Source organism: Aotus nancymaae, unplaced genomic scaffold (genome assembly GCF_030222135.1).
Source record: "Aotus nancymaae isolate 86718 unplaced genomic scaffold, 86718_ANA_hifiasm-v0.15.2.pri h1tg000057l, whole genome shotgun sequence".
NCBI lineage: Eukaryota > Metazoa > Chordata > Mammalia > Primates > Aotidae > Aotus > Aotus nancymaae.
In genome coordinates, this window is record NW_026988471.1 from 23,606,053 (window position 1) to 23,618,729 (window position 12,677).

Below are 12,677 nucleotides of genomic sequence, written 5' to 3' on the forward strand. Positions count from 1 at the left end.
CACAAGCCTATAGTCCCAGCTACTCTGGGGGCTGAGGCAGGAGAATTGCTTGAACCTGTGAGGCGGAGGTTGCAGTGCCGAGATCACGCCACTGCACTCCAGCCTGGGCAACAGAGACTCCATCTCAAGAAAAACCAAAACAAACAATAACAACAAAAACAAGATAAGAGCACCTGACCAAATAAAAAGTGAGACACGGACCCTGAGCACTCGATTCTGGAAGGAGGCCCCTTTTTTTGCAGAGGGTAGAATAGTAATTTTTTTTGTAGGCGACACTCAATTTTTTTAAATAAAGAATTTTCTTAAAGACACTAAGCACACGTGTAAGTAAGGGATGGCCTGCCGTGACACTGACCTCAAATGGCTCTTTGGAGCCACGTGCAAACCAGGTTCTGTTTCCTTTCCTACCAGAACTGTCTGCGGCCCTTTCCGAAGTATTTTTCCATCCATTATCTCATTTTTATTCTCGTGAGGGGCTTTCACAGGAGGAAAGGGAGACGGGGTCATACCGCCTCTGCCCTGGCCTGCACTCAGCTCTGAAGACCCGTCAGCTGATGTTCCTGAAACGTCAAATCAGCCCAGAGCCCACACCACTCTCAACGTCAGCCCCAGTGCCTCAGGAGGGACCTCTGTCCTGGCTGGAACAGAGAAGGGGACGGGCCCCAGCCAGCTCCCATCCCATGTGACAGCCCTGACTCCAGCCGGTGCCTCCCCAGGGGCTGGGGAGCAGCATGACGGCAGCTCGGAGCCCCAAAGGGCTTCATGGATTTTAGAGCACGTTTTTAGACCACGTAATTACATTTCATGTGATTCACAAACTAGCCCCTGACAATGGTATTATTTTTAATCCCATATTTTCAGAAAATTAAACTGAAGGCCAGAGAGGGGAAATGCCAACACCACACAGAGAAAGCCAGGGTGGCAGAGGCAGTGGATGCAAATCCAGGTCCAAAACGGCCAGCGGGGGCATCCTCCCCCATCCCACCAACCCCTAGTACAGACTCTGGTGTCCAACACAAGGTGAGGACGAGCATAGGACGGTGGGAGCGTGCTAGGGTCTGGGTCTCGTGTTCTCACGTGCAAGGCCTGTCCAGAGCTCACCAGGTCCCTTTCTATCTGGTTTTAAAAATTAAGTTCGGGGCCCGGCTCGGTGGCTCATGCCTGTAATCCTAACACTTTGGAAGGCTGAGACAGGTAGATCACCTGTCAGGAGTCTGAGACCAGCCTGGCCAATATGGCAAAACCCCGTCTCTAAACACAAAAATTAGCCAGGCACAGTGGCCAGCACCTGTAATTCCAGCTACTTGGGAGGCTGACGAAGGAGAATTGCTTGAACCTGGGAGGTAGAGGTTGCAGAGAGCCGAGATTGTGCTGCTGTACTCCAGCCTGGGCAACAGAGTGAGACTCCATCTCAAAAACAAAAACAAAAAACAAGTATCAAACTCAGGTCCCAGGTTTTCTTTCAGGTAAAGATGTTGTGAACCAGCTAGAGGTGGTGGCGGCACAACATTGTGAGTGTACTAAATCGCTTTGAAGGGGTTTTAGTTCATGTGCATTTTACTTCTATAAAAAAGAAAAAAAAAAAAAAAAATCAAGCAAACCTGAGTTTTTCTAGCTACAAACCTAATTTATAATACCATAATAGTTTTTTAAAATTGTTTTTCAAAGAGACTCCCAGATTAAGGGAGTTTTGCTGGTCTCTTCTACTTTCCTATGCCTTCAAAATTTTATCCAACAATCGTATGATGGTAGACAGTTTGAGCGGCTATGTCCAGATGCTGTGCTAATAACCACTGAACATCCACCTCCCCTCATGCCATAGGAAACAGGCAGAGACTCGGGTACTTGGTTCCTGGCTGCTATGCTATACGAGATGAAGGGGTTACAATCTTTTAATCAGGATAAAACACGGCGAGGACACTCTCAAATATTGGGACCAAAAAAAAAAAAAAAAAAGGCCTGAAGGAATAGGCCTCTGTGATGGTTAATACTGAGTGTCAACTTGATTGAACTGAAGGATACACAGTACTGATCCTGGATGTACCTGTGAGGGGGTTGCTTTAACATTTGAGTGAGAGGGCTGGGAAAGACAGACCCACCCTCAATCTGGGTGGTCACAATCTAATCAGTGGCCAATTCACTAGACTATAAACAGGCAGAAAAATGTGAAAAGAGAGACTGGCCTAGTCCCCCCGCCTATATCTTTCTCCTGTGCTGGATGCTTCTCCAAGTTCTTCAGTTTTGAAATTCAGACTGGCTGTACTTGCTCTTCAACCTGCAGACGGCCTATTGTGGGACCTTGTGATCGTGTGCGTTAATACTTAGTAATCTCCCCTTTACATATACATACATATATATGTGTATGTATATGGAATATGTATCTATTCCATTAGTTCTGTCCTTCTAGAGAACCCTGACTAATACAGAATCTGTCAGTCTTTTTTATTTATTTATTTTAGAGATGGGGTCTCACCACGTTGGCCAGGTTGGTCTTGAACTCTTGGCCTCAAGCAGTCCTTCTGCTTCAGCCTCCCAAAGTGCTAGGATTACAGGCGTGAGGCACTGTGCTGGCCTCTTTTTATTTTCTTTATAATTGTATATTCTTGCCAAATATTATACAATGTAGGCCAAGAAAGCAAAGGAACTCTTGCAAACTTCAGTTTACCAGGCTGTGGCTTGAGCCAAATGAGGCTAAGGCAGGAAACAGGTCACAGGATGTCACTCCCGCCTCAAAGCCAGTTCCCTGGGGCTGGGGTTTTCTAACAGGAATCCTTCAGGGAGGGTTTCCAAAAGCATGGAGGTATTTTCTAGATAAATAAGGAAGACCTAAGTGCCTAAGTGTACTCTCACTCATTGCTGGTGGAGTATAAATTATTTGAAACTCTACATGAGGCTGGGCGCAGTGGCTCATGCCTGTCATCCCAGCACTTTGGAAGGCCAAGGCAAGCAGATCACTTGAGGTCAGAAGTTTGAGACCAGCTTGGCCAACATGGCGAAACCTCATCTCTACTAAAAATACAAAAATTAGCCAGGTGTGGCGGTGCACGCCTGTGGTCCTAGCTACTCGGGAGGCTGAGACAGGAGCATAGCTTAAACCTAGGAGGCAGAAGTTATGAGTTGAGATCGCACCACTGCACTGTAGCCTGGGCTATAGAGTGAGACTGTCTCAAAACAAACAAACAAACAACAACAACAAAAAAAACTGGGTGCGGTGGCTCACACCTGTAATCTCAGCACTTTGGGAGGCCGAGGTGGGCAGATCACCTGAGATCAGGAGTTCAAGACCAGCCTGACCAACATGGTGAAACCCCATATTTACTAAAAATACCAAAAATTAGCCAGGTGTAGTGGCGGGCACCTGTAATCCCAGCTACTCAGGAGGCTGAGACGGGAGAATCACTTGCACCTGGAAGGTGGAGGTTGCAGTGAGCCGAGATTGTGTCACTGCACTCCAGCCTGGGCAACAAGAGCAAAACTCCATCTCAAAAAAAAAAAAAAAAGGTCTTCCCGCTGCCCAAGATGCCGAAAGGAAAGAAGGCCAAGGGCAAGAAGGTGGCTCCGGCCCCTGCTGTTGTGAAGAAGCAGGAGGCCAAGAAAGTGATGAATGCCGTGTTTGAGAAAAGGCCGAAGAATTTTGGCATTGGACAGGACATCCAACCGAAAAGAGACCTCACCCGCTTTATGAAATGGCCCCGCTGTATCAGGTTGCAGCGGCAGAGAGCCATCCTTTATAAGCGGCTGAAAGTGCCTCCTGCCATTAACCAGTTCACGCAGGCCCTGGACCGCCAAACAGCTATTGAGCTGCTAAAGCTGGCCCAGAAGTATAGGCCAGAGACACAGCAAGAGAAGAAGCAGAGGCTGTTGGCCCGGGCCGAGAAGAAAGCTGCTGACAAAGGGGACGTCCCCACTAAGAGACCACCTGTCCTTCGAGCAGGAGTTAACACCGTCACTGCCTTGGTGGAGAACAAGAAGGTTCAGCTGGTGGCGATTGCCCATGACACGGATCCCATTGAGCTGGCTGTCTTCTTGCCTGCTCTGTGTCGGAAAATGGGAGTCCCTTACTGTATTATCAAGGGGAAGGCAAGACTGGGACGGCTAGTCCACAGGAAGACCTGCACCACTGTCGCATTCACCCAGGTTAATGCGGAGGACAAAGGCGCTTTGGCTAAGCTGGTGGAAGCTAACAGGACCAATTACAGTGAGAGATGATGAGATCCGCCGTCACTGGGGAGGCAACGTCCTGAGTCCCAAATCTGTGGCTCACATCACCACGCCTCGAAAAAGCAAAGGCTAAAGGACTTGAAACTGAATGGGGTGAAATGTACACTGTAGAGTTTTCTGGAAATAAAAATAATTTAAACGATTAAAAAAAAGATTTAGTACAAGAGCATGAATAGGCTACCATCTGTGTGTTTGTATGTATGTGTGTGTGTGTGTGTGTGTGTGTGTGTGAAAATTCTATAAACCTCTGAAAGGGTACATTAAAAAGATAACAGTGATTGGTACTGTCTGATGTTTGGGGCTGGATGGTTAAGGGAAATGTAGGCAGGATGACCTACTTTTCCTAGTATACCCTTTTCCTCCTACTTTTATAATTTTATACATGTATACTTTTGCTATAGAGGATCTTATGGCAGGCCAACCCTTCAGACAAGAACAACTATAAAAGCTGGTTAAAATACATAAAAACCCAGCTCTTTAAAGGCTATGGAAACAAACAAAGCAGCCAGGACTTGAGGGGCCAAGATCTCAGGGGAAGGGAAACACATTTAAGTGAGCCCAACACACTCCGCCATTTTTCCCCTGCAACCGGGGTCGAGAGGCTGGAGAGAGAGCAATGACGAGGGCTTTCATGGGGCTGGAGAAACGACAACTGTGAGCAAATTCCAAGGCAGAGAGAGTAGAGGCACTAAGACCCCTGGGAAAGAGAACCACACAACAGTGGGCGCAACTTTCTGTAGACTATTACCCTTTAGTATTTGCATGCAGTGAGAGACCAAGAATCCAAGCAGCAAGTGAGAGCTAAGAGGCTAAGGACAAAGGATGGCTTCTGCAGTCACACTGCTGAGGAGTTCAGACACCACGAGAAAAGGACCTGCCTTTCAGTTAAGATCCCTGAAAAGCTATTTCCTATCTGCCCCTGCTTTAACCATCTGCCACAAGAAAAGCAAATCCTCTCTGGAGAGACACATTATTCAGAGCCACTACTATTTCCCATCTACAGCATCTAGTATTTAATTTTTAAAATGCCAAAAGGCTAAAGTGGGAGGATCGTTTGAGGTCAAGAGTTTAAGACCAGTTTGGGCAACATAGCAAGCCTCCATCTCTACAAAATTTTTGTTTTATTAGCTGGGTGTAGTGGCATACACCTGCAGTCCTAGATACTCAGAAGGCTGAGGTGGGAATTTTGCTTGAGCTCAGGAGTTCGAAGATGCAGTAAGCCACCTGTACTTCCAGCCTGGGTGACAAAGCAACACCCTGTCTCAAAAAAAAGAAAAAAAGCCACCAAGATGCCAGGAGACAGGACCAAATTTCAGTACAACAACAACAAAATGCATACCCATTGGTATTCCAGATAATATGGTTGTCAGTCAGGGACTTTAAAATCAATGTAATATATTTCAAAAAATAGATGTCAACATGGGAATACATAGCCAGGGAACTGAAGTCCAGTTTTTAAAATCAAATGGAAACTCCAGAACAGAAAAGCATATCGTAATTGAAATTGATGACTCAATAAACCACTGATCTGACAAAGCAGAGAAGACAGGATTAGTAAACTGTAGGTTAGGTCCATAAAAATATTCAGTCTGAAGTACAGAAAGAAAAAAAGATTCAAAAAAAGAAGAGACACTTCTGGAACATGGTAAAAATGTCTAACAGGGATATTGAGTCCTAGAGGAAAGCAGCAAATGGGAAGAAGCAATAAAAAGATACGGGCTGAAAATGCTCAAACTGACGAGGGACATCAAACCAACATTCAGTAAGCTCTTTGAATACCAAGCAGAGCAACTGCAAAGACGACTCCCAGGTGCAGCATCGTAACACTACCAAGACCAAAACCAAAGCACACTGGGAAAGCAACCAGAGGAAAAAGTATGCATTGAATGTAACAGGAACAACAGTCTATCTGACAACTGGTATTTCAACAGGAATGATGGAAGCTGAAGGAGAGTGGAATGATGCCTATAAAGGGCTAGAAATAAAAAATGGCAGATTTTTTTTTTTTTGAGACAGAGTCTTGCTCTGTAGACAGGTGCCAGGCTGGAGTGCAGTGGCACAATCTTGGCTCACTGCAACCTCTGCCTCCCGGGTTCAAGCAATTCTCCTGCCTCAGCCTCCCCAGTAGCTGGGACTATAGGCGTGCACCACCATGCCCAGCTAATTTTTGTATTTTAGTAGAGATGGGGTTTCACCATGTTGGCCAAGATGGTCTTGAGTTCTTAACCTTGTGATCCACCCGCCTCAGCCTCTCAATGTGCTGGGATTACAGGCGTGAGCCAACACACCCGGCCAGCCTAGAATTCTTAATCTGCAAAAAGTGTTGGTATGGTTTGAATGTGTCCATTCAAAATTCAGGTGTTGCCAATGTAATAGTATTAAGAGATGGGGCCTTTAAGGAGGGATCAGGCCACCCCTCTTTTGTAGGATTAAGGCCCTTTTAAAAGGGGCATCACACAACATTCAGCTAGCCTGCCCTTCTGCCATGTATGGACACCAGAACAAATGTTGATGCCTTGATCTTGGACTTCCCAGCCTCTAGAACTGTAAGAAGTAAATTTCTGTTCTTTATAAATTACCCAGTTTCAGATATTCTGTTGTAGCAGCACAAAACAAAGACAAGTGTCTTTCAAAAGTGAAAGCAAAATAAACACACTCCAAGGTAATCAGAAATGGAGAGAATTTGGTACCAAGAGATCAGCATAAAAGGTAATACTAAAGGAAATTCTTCAAGAAAATGAAGCAAAGAAATGAAGAAATTAAGAGCAATTGAGAGGGAAAACCGTGAGTAAATATAAGAATATTAATAAATAAGGGCTTACGGGGTTTAAAATATGTTGAACTAAAACACATTACAATAGTAGCCAGAAAGTGGGGAGCAGAGGCTTGTTAAATGAAGTTAAAATGCTGTGAGGTCTGGCCAGGTGTGGTGGCTCATGTCTGTAACCCCAGCACTTTGGAAAGCTGAGGCAGGAGGATCATGAGGTCAAGAGTTCAAGACCAGCCTGGGCAGCATGGTGAAAGCCTGTCTCTACTTTAAAAAATAGTAATAATAATAATAATAATTAGCCTGGCATGGTGGCACACACCTGGAATCCCAGCTACTCGGGAGGCTGAGGCAGGAGAATTGCTTGAACCCGGGAGTTGCAGTGAACCAAGATCATGCCACTGTACTACTCTAGCCTGGGTGACAGAGGGAGACTCTGTCTCAAAAAAAAAAAAAAAAAAAAGGTAAGTACTAATTTGAGGCAGATGCAAATGTTTATATTATTTCATTTTTAAAAGATTTGACGGCCAGGCGCAGTGGCTCAAGCCTGTAATCCCAGCACTTTGGGAGGCCGAGGCGGGTGGATCACGAGGTCAAGAGATCGAGACCATCCTGGTCAACATGGTGAAACCCTGTCTTTACTAATACAAAAAATTAGCTGGGCATGGTGGTGTGTGCCTGTAATCCCAGCTACTCAGGAGACTGAGGCAGGAGAATTGCCTGTACCCAGGAGGCGGAGGTTGCGGTGAGCCGAGATCACGCCATTGCACTCCAGCCTGGGTAACAAGAGTGAAACTCCGTCTCAAAAAAAAAAAGAAAGATTTGACACATTTTGTAGAATATACATTATTCTCAAGTGCATCAAAACTGATCATATGCTAGGCCAAAATCAGTTCCAACGAATTTCAAAGGCTTGAAATCAGGGTATGTTCTCTAACCAGAATAAAGCTACAAATCAACATAATTGTGAACAAATCCTCAAATGTTTAGAACTTAGTGCACCTCTACATCGCCCACAGATCAAAGACATTTCAATGAAAATTAGTAAATATTTTTAATTAAATGACATTGAAAATAGGGCATATTAAAACTTGTGAAATAAAGCTCAAACAATGTAATGAGTGAAATCTGTAGCATTAAATACATGGTTTAGGAAAAGAAAGGCTGAAAATTGGTCATCTAAAGTTCTGTTTGGCTGTGCTCACATCTGTACTCCCAACACTCTGGGAGGCTGAGGCATTTGAGACCAGCCTAGCCAACATGGTGAAACCCTGTCTCTACTACAAACACAAAAAAATTAGCCAGCGTGGTGGTGTGCGCCTGTAATCCCAGCTATTTGGAGGCTGAGACAGGAGAATCCCTTCACTCCAGGAGGTGGAGATTGCAGTGAGCCTAGATTGCGCCATTGAACTCCAGCTTGGAAGACAGAGTGAGATTCTCTCTCAAAAAAACAAAACAAAAACAATAAAACTCCATTTTAAGGTAAAAAAGGACACAAATTAAGACCAAAGGAAAAAAAGGATGACGAAGTTAAAAGCATAAATAAATTAGAAATAAGGAATGTACAAAGAAAGCAACAAAGATTAAAGGTGATCTGCTGAAGAGGCTAAGACATTAATAAGCCTTAGCAAGATTAAGAAAAATTTAAAAAGGCACAAATCATCTTTGGTAATGAAAAGGAACATCACTACACATTTCAGACAAAAGATAAAAAGAAAATATTATGAATGTTATGCCAAAATTTTGAAAATTTGAATGGACACATTTCTGGGGGAAAAAACGTCTCTTAAAACCTATACAAAAGGAAATATAAAAACTGAACAACCTTATATCTATGAGGGAAACAGAATCTTCCCCTAAAGAACACTCCAGGCCCACAGGACTTCATTAGTGCTTTTTTCTAAGACAGGTCTCACTTTGTCGCCCAGGCTGGAGTGCACTGGCACAATCATGGCTCACTGCAGCCTTAACTTCCTGGCCTCAAGTGATCCTTCCACCTTAGCCTCCCAAGTAGCTGGAACTACAGGCAGGGACCATCATGCTCAGCTAATTTTTTAATTTATTGTAGAGGTGGGGTCTTGCTTTATTGCCTAGGCTGGGCTTGAACTCCTGGACTCAAGTGATCCTCCTGTCTGAGCCTCCTAAAGTGCTGGGATTACAGGCATAGCCACCATGCCTGGCCGTGACTTCTAAATTTAAGGAATAACCCAAATTATTTTCAAATTATCAGGGATTAGAAAGAGGGAGCACTTCTCAAATTATTTAATGAGTTGGGCATAACCGCGATACCAAAACCTGTCAAGCACATGGAAAGGAAGGAAAATGGCAGGCAGGTTTCTCTCGAACGGTCACAGAAGATGCAAGGAGAATGTGAGTAAATGGAAACTCACAAGGGCCAGGATTCCAACCCTTCCAATGGTAACAGTGCTTTCGCAGTCCGAGGAGGATTCACACAGATTCCTTCTCACCCTGAAAACGATCTCTCAAAGAAGGTTTTACATATGGGGATACTGAAGTCCAAAGAGGGGCAGCAATGAGCCCAAGGCCACACTCAGGACAGAGCCTGGCTAGACAAATTCATTCCACCTGATGGACATTCATAGGCCCTGGCTACGCACCCAGCTAGGTGGGAGGATGCACCTTACCCCTCCCCCTCCTCCCCCCACACCTCTGCACCTCCCTTCCACCTAACCTGGACCTCCTTGTCCTGGGGCCAATGTCTGCTCTGCCGCTGCAGAGTGGGCAGGCAATGCAGAGAAGCAGTAGTGTTGCCCAGGCAAGCTGCTAGCACCCTCAGGAGCCCTGGGGCACCCAGGGATGACCCTCTCTGCTGGTCCCCAGGCTCCGTAAGCTGACCCTGCCCAGAGGGAGCATATGGCCCTGGGTGTTAGAAAGGCCCTGTGCACCTCAGCCTACCTCTAACCATTTCCCAGCTCTATGGGTTAGAGTACTTCTGTGTTTCTCATTTGACCCTCAAGAAACCTGCCAGACAAATGTCAGTGCCTCCACTTTGCAGATGAGGAAAAGCGAGGCTCTGTAGGGTGGATAACTTATCTAAATTATCTACACAGAGAACAACAGCCCCAGGGTGAAACACAGGGCCTTCCTCATCACACCGGGGGCCCCGTTCAGTGTGAGTTAAGATGTCCTCGATTGTACAGTATGAGACAGACAAGATCGACGCAGACAGACATGCTGAAAACTGCACAAATGCTGTATAAAAAGAACGCTTGGCCTAGCTAAGTGGTGACACATGCTTTTTTTTTTTTTTTTTTAAGTGTAGAGAACCCAGAGGGATGCCACCACAGTGAGAGATCAGACACAAATAAGAAATGAGACAGTATAAAAGAAACAGAAATTGAAGAATGCCTTTCAAGAGGCTTTATAAGCCAGGAAAGGAGAATTCTTTAAACACACACAGGCCACGGCAGCTCTTCAATAACTTCAGGTCCCAGGGCCCAGGGGAAGGGGTGAATACAATGGGCCACTAAGCCTGGGCCTTTGTCACAATGGCAGCCAGGGAAAATCCCATCCCACAGGAGCCTTCCAAAAGGAATGAGATTGGTAAATGAGGAGGAAAAACATCCCCAGGACAGTGGAATGAGGGACCTATCAGCTAAATGACTTGCAACGTGAGTGAGGCCCGATGGTGGAGCCCCTGCAGGCCAAGGGCTCCAGAGTGGGCCCCAAAACCAAAGCCCTGTCCATCTGAGTGGCAGCAGCTATGAAAACAGCAATTTCAGTGAATCAGGAGCACAGAGAACCTCCTGAACAAAAATGACATTGTTCCCAGAGCAGAGAATCATAGCATCAACCTATTGAGTTTGTTTTTGAAGGGGAAATAAACCTATGGATAACAGGAAATTGGTGGATGTAATTTCTGGAGACCTTCAAAAAGCATGTGAGATGAATCCAGGCCAAAGCTATGTAAAAGTCTGAGTGACATGGGAACTGGAAGGATGGTTCTGCCATGGAGGAGCCTGAAGGAAAGCCAGGACACCGAGGCAGGGACAGCCAGGCCTCTCTCCAGATGGAGAATGTCAACAGGGGCATCCCTGGGGAACGGGCTGGTTTTCCTCCTTCAGCAGTGACCTAGGGTGGGAAGGTAAGGGAGGGAGGAGCTCCCTGGGAGGTGGGGGGTGTGAGGCTGATGAACTTCACCCAGCAGGACCCTGAGGCCGCAGGATGAGTCAAGGCCCCACCTGTGGCATGAGCAGGTGCACAGGGTGGATCTGCGGTGGGACCAGCAAGAGCAGCGGGGGAGGCATGACATGAAGGGATGCCCATGATGCCCCTGACCTTGGCCCCGAGAAGGTCATCTGAGAAAGGAATGCAGGAAGTCATAGCTGGTTGCTTGGGCAATGCATTTCTTTAAACGGAAAAATTTTACATTACAGAAACAAAACAAAACAGAGCAGGAAGGCAGAAAAGGAGAGATCTGGGTCAAGCAGAAGCAGATTTAGGAGTGAGAGGCTCCTTGAAGCTCAGAAGCTGCCCTCTGATGGCAGAGGAGCCCAGAGGACCAAGTTCAAAGGCAAACACCTGAACTGGGCGGATAAACGCCAAACTCCAGAGAGTCAAGGGCTGTCGCTCTGGCTCCTCTCCCTCTGACAGGGCCACAGTTCCTGAGCCCAAGCTCCAGGCCCGTGGCCTCCCGAGAGCCTCACCTGCTGCTGGCTCTGCTCCTCCAGGTTCATCTTCACCTCCAGTGACTGGCGGGCCTCCAGGAAGGCCTTGCGGTGCTTGCGGTCGGCCATGTAGTAGGACATGATGCCCACAGTGATGGCGCACAGGTAGAGGAAGACATTGGCCAGGATCTGTACCCCAAAGAAGAAGAGAGAAAAGGCCAGTGGTGAAGGCATGTTTTCAGAAAAGGGGATGGAGGAGGTGGGGTGGGTGATGACCAAAACCAAGCCTCAAGTTGCCTGAAGTCCAGGGAGGGGCCCAGCAGGGCCTGGGACCTCAGAACCTCATGGATGGTGGCCCACCAAGGGGCACGGCTCGAGAGCCTCAGACACCACTGCACGCACCACAGATGGGTGGCTCACCCAGCGTCATGGCTCAAGAGCCTGAAAGGCTCAAGGGTTCCATGAGCAGCAGGGTGCAGGCGTGCAAAGCTGGCTGAGGGGCTGTGGTTCCCCCTCCAGTTTCCCAACAAAGCAAGGCTGGCCAGTCCATCCACAGATGGGGCCTGAGTAGACCCTCTGCCACCCATTCATTCCTTCCCACATTTACTCAAGCAGCACTCACTCAGGCGCTCCCAGGTGCTGTGCTGACTCACTGGGGAGGAGGATGCACAAATCCCAGGTCCCACTGGGCAGGACTGTGTAATTCTAAAAGCTCAGATGGTTTGGGTTGCCGCAGAAGCCCTGAAGAGGTCCCAGGCTGATCCGGTAGCCACAGCGCTGACCTTACACATGTGTCACAGGTTTCTAGTTTTCTGGGATTCACAGGTATCCCCTTAGCTGACCCCACCTGCCAGCAGGTGAGGGGTGCCCAGTATCAATACTCAGGTCTCAAGCTATTGAGGGGGGTTCCTGGGACCTGAGGTCTCCCCCACTGCCTGCAAGGTCAGTGTACTAGCTCAAAGGGCTTCTGGGGCATCAAGTGCCCGTTCCCCATGTCTGGCACCCTGAAGAACTCCCAGGTGTCCCCGCCCACTTCCACAGGCTGTAGAGACTGCAGATCT

At 47.0% G+C, this 12,677-nt stretch overlaps 1 protein-coding gene across 2 annotated transcripts in view; it reads right to left on the reverse strand.

Moving 5' to 3' along the window:
- The window catches only part of ADCY3 (adenylate cyclase 3), a 105,972-nt gene that overhangs the window by 43,191 nt on the left and 50,104 nt on the right, over positions 1–12,677 (reverse strand). For both annotated transcript variants that reach the window (XM_021677049.2, XM_064363903.1), the window contains exon 3: positions 11,656–11,805. In XM_021677049.2, coding sequence (XP_021532724.1) covers positions 11,656–11,805 — 150 coding nt within the window. The remainder of the gene's footprint in view (positions 1–11,655; positions 11,806–12,677) is intronic.